Here is a 14540-nt window from a genome sequence, read left to right as displayed (position 1 = left end):
GTTGACAGACACTTAAGTTGTTTCTGTATCTTGGCTACTGTGAATAATGCTGCAATGAACATGAAAGTGCAGATACCTCTTTGATCTCCTGTTTTCATTTCCTTTGGATATATATCCAGAAGTGGGTTTGCTGGATCATATGGTAGTTCTATTTTTAATTTTTTGCAGAAACTCCATACTTTTTTCTATAGTGGCTGAACCAATTTACAATTCCACCAACAGTGGGTCAGGGTTCCTTTCTCGCCAATACTTGCTAACTCTTATTTTTTTGATGATAACCATCTTAGTAGGTATGAAGTGATAGTTCATTGTGGTCTTGATTTGCACTTCCCTGATGAATAGTGATGTTCAACACCTTTTCATATACCTGTTTCCCATCTGTATGTCCTCTTTGGAAAAATGTCTATTCATATACTTTGTCCATTTTTAAATTAGATTTTTTTTTTTTGCTGTCGTGTGTGTTCTTTATATATTTTGGATATTAACCCCTTATATATAATTAGAAAATGTTTTCTCCCATTCTATAAGTTGCTTTTTAGTTTTGTTGATGGTTTCATTTGCTGTACAGAAGCTTTTTCGTTTGATGCAGTCCCACTTGTTTATTTTTACTTTTGTTGCTTATGCTTTTGGTATCATATCCAAAAAAATCATCACCAAGACTGATGTCAAGGAACTTACTGTCTATTTTTTCTTCTAGGAGTTTTATGGTTTCAGGTCATGTGTTTAAGTCTTTAGTTCATTTCAGGTTAATTTTTGTGACTGTTGTAAGATAGAGGTCCAGTTTCATTCTTTTGCATGTGGTTATCCAGTTTTCCCAACACCATTTATGGAAAAGACTGTCTTTTCCCTGTTGTATCTTCTTGGCTCCCTTGTCAGAAATTAACTGACCATATATGTGTGGGTTTACTTCTGGGCTCTTGATTCAGTTCCATTTGTCTAGGCATCTGTTTTTATGCCAGTCCCATACTGACTTGATTACTATAGCTTGAAATCAGGACGTGTGATGCCTCTAGCTTTGTTCTTCTTTCTTAGGGTTGCTTGGCTATCGGGACTCTTTTGTGCTTCCATACAAAGTTTTGAATTGTTTGTTCTATTTCTGTGAAAAATGCCATAGGAATTTTAATAGGAGTATATGAAATCCACAGATAGCTTTGGGTGCTGTGGACATTTTAACAGTATTAATTCTTCTGATCCATGGACACAGGATATCTTCCATTTATCTGTGTCTTCAGTTTCTCTTATCAATGTCTTGTAATTTTCAGCATACAGATCTTTCTCTTCCCAGGTTAAACCTATTCCTAAGTATTTTGTTGTTTTTGGTGCTATTGTAAATGGGATAGTTTTCTTCTTTTTTTTTTTTTTTTTCTTTTGGCGGTATGCGGGCCTCTCACTGTTGTGGCCTCCCCCGTTGCGGAGCACAGGCTCCGGATGCGCAGGCCCAGCGGCCATGGCTCACGGGCCCAGCCGCTCCGCGGCATATGGGATCCTCCCAGACCGGGGCACGAACCCGTATCCCCTGCATCGGCAGGCGGACTCTCAACCACTGCGCCACCAGGGAGGCCCAGTTTTCTTCTTTTTCAGATGTTTTGTTGTTAGTGTATTTAAAAAAAACTGATTTCTGTATGTCGATTTTGTATGTGGAACTTAATTCGTTGATTAGTTCGAACAGATTTGGGTGGAGTCTTTAGAATTTTCTATATATAAGATTGTATCATCTGCAAACAAGGAGAATTTTACTTCTTCCTTTCCAATTTGGATACCTTTTATTTCTTTTTTTCTTTTTTTTTCTTTGGATACCTTTTATTTCTTTTGCCTGATTGCTTGGGCTAGGACTTCCAGTACTATGTTGAATAGAAATGGTGAGAATGGGCACTCCTGTCATTTGCCTGATCTTAGAGGAAAAGTGTTTAACCTCTTGCCATTGAGTATGATGTTGGCTGTGGGTTTGTCATATGTGGCCCTTATTGTGAGGTATCTTCCTTATATCCAATTTGCTGAGAGTTTTTATTATGAATGTATGTTGAATTTTGTCAAATGCTTTTCCTGCATCTATTGAGAGGATCATGTAATTTTTATCCTTCATTCTATTAATGTGGTGTATGACACTAATTGATTTGTGTATGTTGAGCCATCCTTGCATCTCAGAGATAAATCCCACTTGATCATGGTGTGTGATCCTTTAAATGTGCTGTTGAATTTGGTTTGCTAGAATTTTGTTGAGAATTTTTGCACTTATGTTCATCAGGGAAATTGGCCTTTAGTTTTCTTGTAGTGCCCTTACCTGGCATTGGTATCAGGGTAATAAGGATTGGTGTTAATTCTTCTTTAAATGTTTGGTAGATTTAATACCTGTGTCTATTTTGATGACCTTTGGCTCTTCCAGGACTATGCTCATTACAGGGATCATGAGGTGTCTTGCTGGTCTCTGTCACAAGGCTGATGACAAAGAGAAGGCATCTTGCCAATAACCCAGCATCCTGCTGAGTTTAAATTGCAACTTGAGCCTTTTGAGGTTGACTAGAGGGGAAATGGAACTTCCTGGTTCATAGGGAGAGGTTCCAAAAGTTTTTCTGGCTCCTTTTGATGACTAACAGCAAATGTAAATGAGTCAGAAAGAAGTATATCACATTTCTCAAATAATACATATGAATCTGGGCATACACATGGAAGAGTTTTGGGAAAATGAAGGCTGATCTTTATTTTTTTTGTTGTTGTCTTTCAGACACTAGCAATATCATTAGACATAATCCTAAGCACTAGACCAGATTTTTCTATTTCCAGTTTTCCTGCTGGGTTGAGTAAATAAACAGATGGAGTGAAATCTTCAAAGTGAAACACAGAGAATGTGACAAAGGGGACTGTTGACTACAGAACACTAGGGGAGGATGGGGATGGCTGAAATGAGAGAAAGGAGAATTTGGGGTAAGGAAGCATTGCCAAAATGTCCAGGGGAGGCACCAGGCTCTGGACCTCTGGCCAGCCGCATCAGAGGCCAATGGAGAGAGATGCCTAAAGCAGAAGTGGAGAGAGCGAATGTCACAACCAAGCTCTGAGAGATCTGGAAAGCATAAGACCGTGCTTTGAAATGATTCTGAATTAAAGTGGTTCCATGAATCCCTTTTTCACCAGAGTGGCCTTACTTCCATGGAATATTGGTTCAGGGAGCACCCCAGAGTTGGAAAGTACAACAGTTTCCTCAGTGATGGCAGGGAGACTTTTATGAGGCATCTAGCAGCTTTGACTGAAAAGAACGGGGTAAGGAGAGGAAGAAAAATGGCAGGTGTCTCCTGGGGTTCAGAGGTCTTATTCCAATGCACTCATGAGACACCCTCATTAAATCTGCCTGAGGAAATTTTAGGAAAAGTAGGGGAGCTTCAAGTCTCATAGTAAATGGGATCCAACAGGAAAAACAGATCAGGAGATGAACAAAAGGGCCTTGCAGCTTTTTATGAATTAGCTATGTGAGGGAGTCCCTCTACTCATTTTAGTAATTTTTTTTCTATGTGCAGATGGATTCACATTTATTATTCAAATACATTACCTACAGGCCCATTGGCTAAAGTCAAGTCATTACTGGTTTCAGTCTACATGACCATTGCCCCTACTGGGGTCACTTCTCCCTATCTGCATTCACCTCTGCTGCGGCAAGTTTCCAGGCTTCTCTGCTGCTATGTGCCAACTCACGCATTGCTCCCACCATTCCTTTCCCCACACAAATTCTCCTGCTATTTTCCTCGAGGCTGCCATTGCTATTTGCCCTCATTCTCACTCTGGTCTATTCTCAACATTAATGACTTCTCCCTGCATTCTGGGACATTACCTTTCTATGCTGCCTGTCCACACTTTAAGGCTCTTTTTACCACCAGAAGATACCATCGTTTTCTTTAGGATTACAGCTTCCTCTGTTGGTATATTCTGTTTATTAACAGTGTTGGATCAGGTTCTCATTTGGACTAGGACTGCGATGAAAGGGGTGATGTTGCCATATACACTATGGTGGTAATTCTGCTCTATAGTCCTTTCAGCATCTTGGAGATCATGTCATGTGATGGATCTGTCTCTGTGGGGGGGAGATAAACCCATTTTATCAGGTTCTTCTTTTTATTGATCATAGCACTGCCTTCACACCTGTCTTTGTACTTATGATGGGTGGGCTCTGAAGGTTACCACACTAAAGGGGGAGTCCCTGACCAGTCCCTTCAGCTTGGTATGTTGCAGAAAGGTGGAAGGTAAGGGAATTAAGAATTCAGATACACATTTTATAGATTCCTTTCTCTGGACCAAAATCCTAGAAGAGAGGTATATTGATAAATTAAGGAAAAAGCCAAAGCAGAGGGAGTTTTTCCTACTTCTTATTTGGGACTCTAAAAGCAGAGAACCTTTTAGGGACCTCTTACCCTGACATAGGCTGGCCATATTAGTGTAAAAATGGTAGCATGACATGGTTGGGTAGACAGCAGAACTGAGTTGGTAGGTATGAATCTTTTTTGGATTTTGTGTAACATGAAAGTGATCCAGAAGTTGCTTCAGGATGCATGAGGGATAAGGAAGGAGCTAACTTGGATTTTTAGTATATCTGGTATTGTAGGGAGAGCCAGGGTGACCTACGTGCAGACGTTGCAGAGTAGAATCTAGAGAGGGGCTCGATGAAGGATTTGACTGAGATGTAGAGGGTTGTGCTGCTACAGGAAGAGCCTCAGTGGGGCTGAGCCAGACAGGGAGGTCCTCTGGGTCCCAACCAAGCCAAGAGATGAGATCACTAGTTCTCTAGCTGTAGACTTTACCAAATACCAGGGCGGGTCCAGAGGACACCACTGCATAAATCCAAGACTCCTTCTCTCTTTCCATGTAGCGAAGAGATACAGGAGAAAGGGGAGGAAGAAACGTGGCAGGAAATTGATCTTTGAATGGCTGAATAATTACCTGAAATGAGACTCTCTTCAGATTAGCAACATTAATTTTTCTCTTCTAACCAGTGGAGGTAATTCTAATCTAAGCTAGATTAGATCAGTCTATTTTCTTGGATTTGAGAATTCATACATAAATGTTTCTCCTTCTCTCTGCACACACAAACATACATACACACACGTTGTAAATATATAGATATAGGTTATATAAATATATATTTATGTATTTAACACTGGGTCTTGATCAAATATCAAATAAAACATAAGATAGTGAGAATCATTCCAAGTAATTTAAAAAGCATCAAAATTTTAATTGTTTTATTATCTCTTGAACCTTCTCATGTTCTTTTATCTGTTATTATTTGTCCTAGACACTTTCCTCAAAATCTCAGACACATCTGAACTCCTTCTACCGCATTCAAACACTTTCAAATCTTATCGTTTCTCTCCTGATAGGTTTCACACATCTCCCCTGTTCTCTCTTTACCAATTGTTGCTGTTGTTGTTCAGACCTTCATGACTTTTCCAGACTCCTGGAATGGCCTCCTAACTGCATGCCATGCCTCCCCATGTTTTGACACCCGACATCTGTCGATTTGATAAAGAATATATCTGGGGGCTTCCCTGGTGGCGCAGTGGTTGAGAGTCCGCCTGTCGATGCAGGGGATGCAGGTTCGTGCCCCGGTCTGGGAAGATCCCACATGCTGTGGAGCGGCTGGGCCCGTAAGCCATGGCCACTGAGCCTGCGTGTCTGGAGCCCGTGCTCCACAACGGGAGAGGCCACAACAGTGAGAGGCCTGCGTACCGCAAAAAAAAAAAAAAAAAAAAAAAAGAATATATCTGATCATATCACTTGCCTTCTCTAAAAAATTAAATGACTTCCCATTGATTGAAGAATAGTCAAGCTACTCAGGCTCTTCATAACCCAGCTAGAGCTCACATTTCAAACCTTTCTTCCCATCCTCCACCTCATTCTCAGTCTCATCATGACTTGCTATTTTCTGAACTCATTTCAACCTTGTCATCTCTAACTCAAATGGTATCTCTTTTCCAAGGATTCCCTTAAACTCTCTGTCTTGTGTCTGCTGTTGTACTTTGTGCTTCTGCGTAGAACATAGTCTGTGCCATAATGTCTGTGACCAATGGACTTCCTTTTTAGATTGAGAGTCCCTAGAAAACTGGGACTCCATTGCTAATGATCCCATTCGTTAATTAAGTTTGCATCCTTTACCTAACGCAATGGACTGAGCCCAGTGTATTTAATAAATGCATGTAAGAGTGCTTCATAAACAACAAAGTGCTATGTGAATAATAATCATTTTATTTGTTAAACTGAGTTGAATTTACTTTTAAGAATCTTACCCTTCTCTGGGAAAATGACTTCCCATTAGTGGAAATTCTCAAATAACTGATATGATGTCTCAAGATACTGTAGGCAGATATATCTTTGGAGAAGGCAGAAGGGATCCTTGGTTTTGAAACCTCTTTCCTTCATGGGTATGCCTCAGAGGGCCAGCCTTGTCCAATGCTCCCTTTGTATCTCTCTGTGTCTTTATTCACCTCATGCTAAAAAATCACAAACATTACTGGCAATTTCCCCATCAGGGAAGATCTAGGAAGTGGCACTGTAATAAGAAATAGTAGGCTCTGGGGAGCTGGCCCTGGGCACAGGTTCTACCAGTGCTTGCCTTACATGTGAGGCCAAGCATCTCTCTGCTGACCCTTGGACAGTAGACATGCTATGAATATTATCATGCCAGGCATTTCCTGATACAGGGATTATTTCCATCTCTAGGAATTCCACAAATGTTCTCAGAAGCCTTTGGGACATTTAAGTTTTAAAAATAAACCTTTATAACTCAACACAAGTATCCTAGAAATCCATGTGTCAGCCCTTTTCCTTGAAAATACCTGTAGGTCCTGCTATCACTTGCATGAAACAGGAAGGGGAAAGACCATAAGGTAGATCACATATTCATAAGTAAAAATGCCCTCAAAATGTAGCCATGCAGAAACTGGCACAACCATGTTAAATATCTGCCAACTTCCTCTTTAGAGCCTTGGAAAGTTTGATTAACCCCAAGAAACAAAGAAGAGGAAGGGAAAAAAGAGGGGAGGGAAAGGAATGAAAAAGAATGGGAGGGAGGGAGGAAGAAAGGAATGAAGGATAAAAGGAGGGAAGGAAGGAAGGAGGGAGGGAGGAAGGGAAGAATAAAAGAAGAAGAAAGGGAGAAAAGAAAATGAAAGAAAAAGAAATGAACTGGAAGCTGTTACCCATCACTTGGGCAGGTATTTGTGGATCTAGTTTTTGAAGCAACACATCAGCCAAAATCAATTATCTAGGTCAACCTCTGGAGTGTCCCTATGGAGGAAGAAATATCCCAAACGGGACTGGAGTAAGAGATTAAAAAAAAAAAAGATTTCCCCCAGTGAAAGATATTGTGGAATAGTGCCAACTCTCTCCTCTCCTGGAGCAATGCAATTGTGAAAATCCATCCTACCTGCTATACTGACGGTGGCTGCAGCCTTTGCAGTACTGAATTTCTCTCCATGCTTATTAGTAGCTATGCATGTGTAGAGTCCTGGCTTGGTGATAAACAGCTGCAGTCTTGAGTCAATTACTCGGTCTTTCACACTTTCTTGAATGGACCCAGAAGAAACCTGGTGGAGTCAGGGGGAAAAAGAAGATAGAATTAGGTCAAGGATTTCTAATATGCTGTATCATTTTCCTGGAAAAAAAAAGGATAAGGATTACGATCAAAAGGCATGTGGTAGATTGCAAAAATTGCCAACAACTTTTCTCTCTGTATGCCCATGACCTTGCAATGTGACTTTGTTGCTCTTCCCTCAAGAGGTGGCATCTTTCTCCATGCTTTGTATCTTGATTGGCTTGTGACATGTTTTAGAAAGACAGAGAGACTTGCAAAGTTCTTGCACATTGTGGCTTGCTTTCTTGTTGCTCTTAGACCTCCTGTGAACAAGCCAAAGCTAGCCTGCTGGAGGATGAGGCACATATAGCCCAGTTATCCTCACTGATCCAGCTGGGAGCCAATAATATCACCCAGATATACGAGTAAGGCCATTCTAGACCAATCAGCTCCCAGTCAACCTGCCAATCACAGGAGCTAGATCAGCAAGAGCAGGCAATCCTAGCCCAAATCAGCAAAACCATCCGGTTGACCCATAGACTTGTGAGCATTAACAAATGGTTATTGTTTTAAGCCATTAGGCTTTGGGATGTCTGTGATACAACAATAGATAACTAATGCAAAGTAGGAAAGGATATACTGTGTGGATCCTCCAAGATATGTCTCTCTGTCTTGAAGATAGAGTCAATTATGAGAGGTTATAGAGTTTTGGGCTCATTTTCATAATTCCTGTTCAGTTCCCCATAAATGCACATCAAATAGTGGATGGTTATCAGGAAAAAATGGTTGTAAAGCCAGTTCTGTTTCTGCCTCATTACTTAAATCAGAAAGTCAAATGTCCTCAAAGAGCCAGTCTATCAATGCCATATTAGCATGTAATTGACAGGTTAATTTATGTAAATGCTTATTAGCTGTCAGCATTCAACTCTGTGAGAAAGACAGCTGTCTAGCATATTCTATTGGGTTGCAGAGTTCCAATTTACGCCCTAGTTTGTCTGACCCCAAAGCCTGTGCTTTTAATCATTATGCTTTAGTGCCTTCCCTAGTCCTAGAAAACAGCATAGAGTTATTAGAAAACAAGAAGAGTAATAACAACCTCAAATCAACCATGAACAAAACAAACGTCTGACTTAAATGTCATTGTTAAAGTGGTGGCACTTCTTAAACTGGTAATTCTTTCTTCACTGTTTTCTTAAGCACTCTACCATCTTTTTAATAATTATTGTTTAATTATCATTGCTTATATGAGGGGAAAATGCTGGTTTGAGGGAAGTGTGAACGGAATGACAGTCAAGGAATTAGCTGATGGTTTCACCTTGACCTTATCTTGGAGGAGTAGGGATGAGTACCATGGTGGCCTTGAAAGAGATCTTTCTGTCTAGAAGAGAATGAAAAACTTGGAGCCAGTTATTTTACTGTTTCACATGAGAGAAGATTTCACAGTTAGACCAGCAAGGGGGAGGGAAGCCCTGAGGTGAGACCAACTTTCCATCCTTCTGCTGCCAGGTGGCTGGCTGGCCCCAAAACCCAGCACTCTCTGTAGCAACTAGGCAGTGAAAGTTTGTTCACTTAGCTTCTTTGTCTTTTTATTCTTTACCTGCGCTATTAGTCTCCTTATGAGAAACACTGGTTTATGTGAGCATCAGTTTACCTTAACTGGGGAAACGTCCCAGGTCAGATCAAGTATTGTGGCATTTTCCCCAGATAAGCAGCCTGGACTCTATGAGAAATTGACAAGGCAGAGAGAAAAATATCTTTAAGAGACATACATGCAGTTGGGAATTCAAACCGAATTCATCATTATCATATTTTTATCAGAGGTGCAAGTTCTTATGGAGTTGAGTGTCCAAATTAGATGGAAAGGATTGAACAATTTGAAATATAATTTTAAAAAAATTTATTGGAGTATAGTTGATTTACAATGTTCTGTTAGTTTCAGGTGTATAGCAAAGTGATTCAGTTATACATATACATATATTCATTCTTTTTCAGATTCTTTTCCCATATTATTACAGAATATTGATTAGAGTTCCCTGTGCTATATACTAGGTGCTTGTTGGTGAAATACAATTTTGGACTCTCCCTGAATTTTAATACAAAGCAACAATGAGTAAAAAGCTAAAGACCTCAAACCTCTGTCAGTCAGTATGCCTTATGCTCTCAGGATATTTTGTTTATAAATATAATCCCTTTCCAATTTATATATGTGAAATCCGTAGAACAATTACCTTCCTCCTTTGCAAAGTTCGTTCCCGCTTTCAAGAAGTAGGTCTGTACCGTCAGTGCCTGGGAGACAACTCAGAAACGAGTAATCCCCCAAATGCTGACTAAACTCCCACAATTTTCATGTTCACACCTAAGAAAGTCACTCCTCAAGGTCACTGAAAACATTCTTGGGAGGAAAGAGAAGTGAGTTTTAAACCGCCTGACCTCTCTTCTCCTGGACGTCATCCAGGTGCTGACATAGTTCAGCGAGTAGACCAGCAAGTTCTGAGGCTCATTGCCTGATTATGATGTGATTCCTAAGAGCTTTTCCTCCTGTTTCCAGAGGCCTGGCTTGATTCAGTTTGTGACTCACGCACAGCAGGCCTTGTTAGTCATCGTTTGAATTTGTTTTTCTTTCTTCATGGAGCAGCCTGATCAACAGTTTCGTATTTTTGATGACCTAAAATTCAAAACAGCCCTTTGCCCTGCGTTTTGATCGTTTTGCTCTTCAGGTTTAAAAGCTCAAAGTGATGAGTTCAGGTTATTCCTGGGAGCTTTGACCAAGGTATGCTGAGGCGAAGCTGAGGACTTAATTGAGGTGACTCTATCTGGTATTACAGTAAATATGGTATTTCTCCAAGTCACCCAGGCATACTGATCTGAAAGAGCTGGATAAACAGTTCTCTGCTCTGTGTGTGGTGTTGAGACAGTGACCTCAAATGAGGCCATCGAACAGGAACTCTATTAAAGAGGCATATTAGTTCACACCTGATTTAACGTATGTAAAAGCCTTCTGAGCGAGGCAATATAGGTGGAATATTTTTTACATATCGTTAATATATTAATAATGCTGTTTGGAGAGAATCTATCCCGAGTTATGGATAATCCCACAACTTCATCATGATTTGACCTCAACATAGAGAAACCTCTGAATGGCATTCTGGCTTCTATGACCTTGTCTTGCAAATAGTCCCAGCTGGCTAGGATTGTCTCAGGGACCTTTAGGATGTGGCCCAATATGGTCCATGTTTAGGGAGTTGTAATAATGTCTGTCTATGCTGGCTAGGATTATCTCAGGGACCTTTAGGATGTGGCCCAATATGGTCCATATTTAGGGAGTTGTAATAATGTCTGTCTATGCATCATAGAAAAAGGAACAATTGAGAAAATTTCCCATGCTGTTTTTGATCAACATAGCTATGAATATTGACCTCTTTTGATCTAGCTGCTGAAATATTCAACTTAATATATTCCACTTGATATATGTAATTATCTTGGTTTACCCAGTTAGTGAGAGATGTTTCCAAAGCTCGTGTCCTTTAAACCAAAAAACTGCCTCTTAAAAATATGTATAGGGGGCTTCCCTCGTGGCGCAGTGGTTGAGAGTCTGCCTGCCGATGCAGGGGACACAGGTTCGTGCCCCGGTCCGGGAAGATCCTACATGCCGCAGAGCGGCTGGGCCTGTGAGCCATGGCCACTGAGCCTGCGTATCCGGAGGCTGTGCTCCACAACGGGAGAGGCCACAACAGTGAGAGGCCCATGTACCGCAAAAAAAAAAAAAAAAATGTATAGGGACATCCCTGGTGGTGCAGTGGTTGGGAATCTGCCTGCCAATGCAGGGGACATGGGTTCAAGCCCTGGTCTGGGAAGATCCCACGTGCCGTGGAGCTACTAAGCCCGTGTGCCACAACTACTGATCCTGTGCTCTAGAGCCTACAAGCCACAACTACTGAGCCCTCGTGCCACAACTACTGGAGCCTGTGCACCTAGAGCCCGTGCTCCGCAACAAGAGAAGCCATTGCAATGAACAGCCTGCGCACCACAACGAAGAGTAGCCCCTGCTCGCCACAACTAGAGAAAGCCAGTGCGCAGCAACGAAGACCCAACGCAGCCAAAAATAAATAAACATATAAATTTTTAAAAATACGTATAATATATAGGTGAGCCTCCCTTTAAGGAAATTCAAAAACCACAATCTTCAACACAGATGATTTGGCTATTTATTTTATAAAATTCTTCTAATAAGTTAAAATGATTCAACTTTTAACATATTTTAGGAACTATATTGATTGGACAAAGCAAGAGAGATGTGCAAAATTTCTATATTTTTAATTTGAAATGCCAAAATAATAAATAGAGAGATGGGTATAACTTTAAATAAATCTGGTTATCAAAATGTAAGGATATTTTCTTTTAGAAAAGTAAACTCTGCTGTAGCCACACCAAACTATTATTTCCAACGTTGTAAAACAAAAGTGATATTACTGCTCACTCTGAGTTCATCTAAGACTACAAATTTTCATGAAAAATGAATGATATTTCCATAGGAAGAAAGCAAAAGAATTCTTGATGGCTTTGGGGTAAGTTTCTTGCTTTTCTCTTGTTCTTTGGCTGTAATCATTCAGGGTTTTAGTTTATTGGCATGTTCATGGAGGGGGAGAAAAGGAGCATTCACATCTTTTAAAGTACTCGTTGTACTTGGTAGTGTGTTATGAAGTTAGTTAACTGGCTTATAGTTAGTGAAAAGCCACAGTTCAAATTCTGTTTTATTCTGTGTCAAATAGCTCCCAACTCTGCATTTGTCTTAATCCCGCCCACCCAGAATGATACCAGGTCTGTGGCCCTTCCCTGTTCTCCTCAATAGACTTCTCTGGTTGGCTACTTGTCCAATATTAAATGCCTGCAGTTGCCTCCAGTTCCTGTTATTTGCATCAGCACGGGGCAGTCGTCTCGATTTCTATTTGGACTTGGATAGTAGCACCAAGAACAAAACTTGGCTGTAAGAATAACACTCTCTCTGACCATGAGAACTGCAGATGTCCTTTTGCTTTCTTCCTGGAAGAAAGTTACCATTCGTTTATTTTATTCCTGTTTTAGAATCTCTGACGAAGAGTCCATTTTGCTTTCTGGTTTTTGTGAATCACATCTTGAAAGATGAAGTTGGAGTCTCAATAAGACCAAAACTAACTCTAACCATTGGCTTTTTTTATTACTCCTCAACTCCAACAGAGAATAATCATATGTGTTCCAGTTCTAAACTCATAGGAGCCTTTTGAAAACACTGAATTTTTTAAAAGCCTATGTCTTTCCATTTTCTGTATTAACTGTTTTCACAGAGTTTAAGACAAATTAATAAAGTCATATTGTCAGTTACCCAGTTTTCTTAGGGCATCTCTTTACACTACTTTGAGAGGCTTAAGACAACTCCTACAGCTTCACAGAAAAGCCACAAAACATACTGCCAAATAAGATGTGAATTTTAAATGGCACCTAAAATTTAATTCGAGAGCTAAAGAAGAACAAGACTACAAGTTACTTTACTATAACAAGTTTAAGGCAGTCTAAGATTAGTAGTAGCCCCTGGTCCCTAGAAGAAACAAACAAAAATTCTCTGGAGAAAAGAACCTTTGTCTAGACCTCAAATTAATCTCTGACATTTTTTTTTTCTCAAAACAATGAACAGCAGGTAGTCAAAGATAACTAGGCACACAAGGAAACAAAACACAATGAAAGAGTCAGCAGGAAAACAGACGACAGAAACAGACTTACAATGGCATCCCATCTCACTCAAATAAAGCCAAAATGTATCAATTGACCTATATAAGCCTATAGGATCTACAACCCCTATGCACACCCCTTATCTCTTTCCTCTTTGCTCACTCACCTCTAGCCACACTGACCTACTTGCTGTTCCTCTGACATACCAGGTGCACCTTTATCTCAGTGACTTTGCCTGGTTATCATCCCCACATTATCTACATAGCCTCCTCCTTCAGCTCTTTCAGATCTTTGCTCAAATATCTCCATCTTAATAAGCCTTTCTGACCACTTTATTGAAAATGGAATCTTTCTCCTGAGATTGTATTTTCTCATTCTCCTGCTTTATTTTTCTCCATGGCATTTGACACTATGCACATAGACTATAGATTCTCCCATCTGCTTATTTTATTGTTTTTCCCCTTCACAATGTAAGCAACTTGAGGGCAGGAAACTTCACCTGTTTTGGTTGTGCCTGTATCCACAATGTCTAGAATAATGCCTGATGCCCAGGAGATGCTCAATAATATTTGTAGAATGAATAAATGAATGTTTTTATGTAAAGGGCTTAGAACAGGGCCTGGTCATAGCAACCACATACTATATGTTAGTTATTATTACCAATATTAGAAATGAAAAGAAAATTCTGTTGCATTAACAGACATGGGTTCTAATTCTGGATTACTTTTCATCAAAGTAGGCTCCAACAGTGAACTAATTATTAGATTGATGAGTTTTGTGTGGGAAGGAATTAATACCACTTCCCTTTTACACAAAAGCATAAAGAATGAATTTGACTTTCTACTATCCCCATGATACAAGGAAAGAAGTAAACCTATGGAGTTCAGTCTCTAAGTCAGTGACTTCTAGGATGAAAATATTGGAAGGCTTTGAAAAATGGAGATGCAGGTGGGACCAATGACACAGGTCAAGGTAACTCTACAAATAAGTGGTCTGCCCTGAGATTCACCACCAGTGCGTCTTCCCGAGACAAGTTTCCATACAGTTGGCACTCACAGCATTTCCATTTTCAATCCAGGTGATGGTGGGGACAGGGATGCCTGTTGCTGTACAGCGCAGGGTCACAAAGGAGCCAAAGGTGACATTGTGGGATTCAGGAGGCCGCAGGATTCTGGCAAAAACTGTTAGGAAAACAGAAGTGGTGAGTGACTCTCCTACAGGGAATAGTCAAGCTGGAGTGGTCTTTAAGAAATGCAAATCAGATCATGTTCTCCTGTGAAGG

At 40.3% G+C, this 14540-nt stretch overlaps 1 protein-coding gene across 6 annotated transcripts in view; it reads right to left on the bottom strand.

Annotated features, from left to right (window-relative positions):
* The window catches only part of MUSK (muscle associated receptor tyrosine kinase), a gene marked incomplete at its 5' end in the record, with an annotated part of 88343 nt that overhangs the window by 22602 nt on the left and 51201 nt on the right, over positions 1-14540 (bottom strand). For all 6 annotated transcript variants that reach the window (XM_082630440.1, XM_082630438.1, XM_082630436.1 and 3 more), the window contains 2 exons: positions 7409-7568; positions 14315-14439. In XM_082630440.1, the coding sequence (XP_082486566.1) occupies positions 7409-7568; positions 14315-14439 (285 nt within the window). The remainder of the gene's footprint in view (positions 1-7408; positions 7569-14314; positions 14440-14540) is intronic.

The sequence above is a fragment of the Mesoplodon mirus genome (genome assembly GCF_964341445.2).
Source record: "Mesoplodon mirus genome assembly, chromosome: 1".
Lineage (NCBI taxonomy): Eukaryota > Metazoa > Chordata > Mammalia > Artiodactyla > Ziphiidae > Mesoplodon > Mesoplodon mirus.
This window is presented reverse-complemented; position numbering and strand designations above follow the sequence as displayed.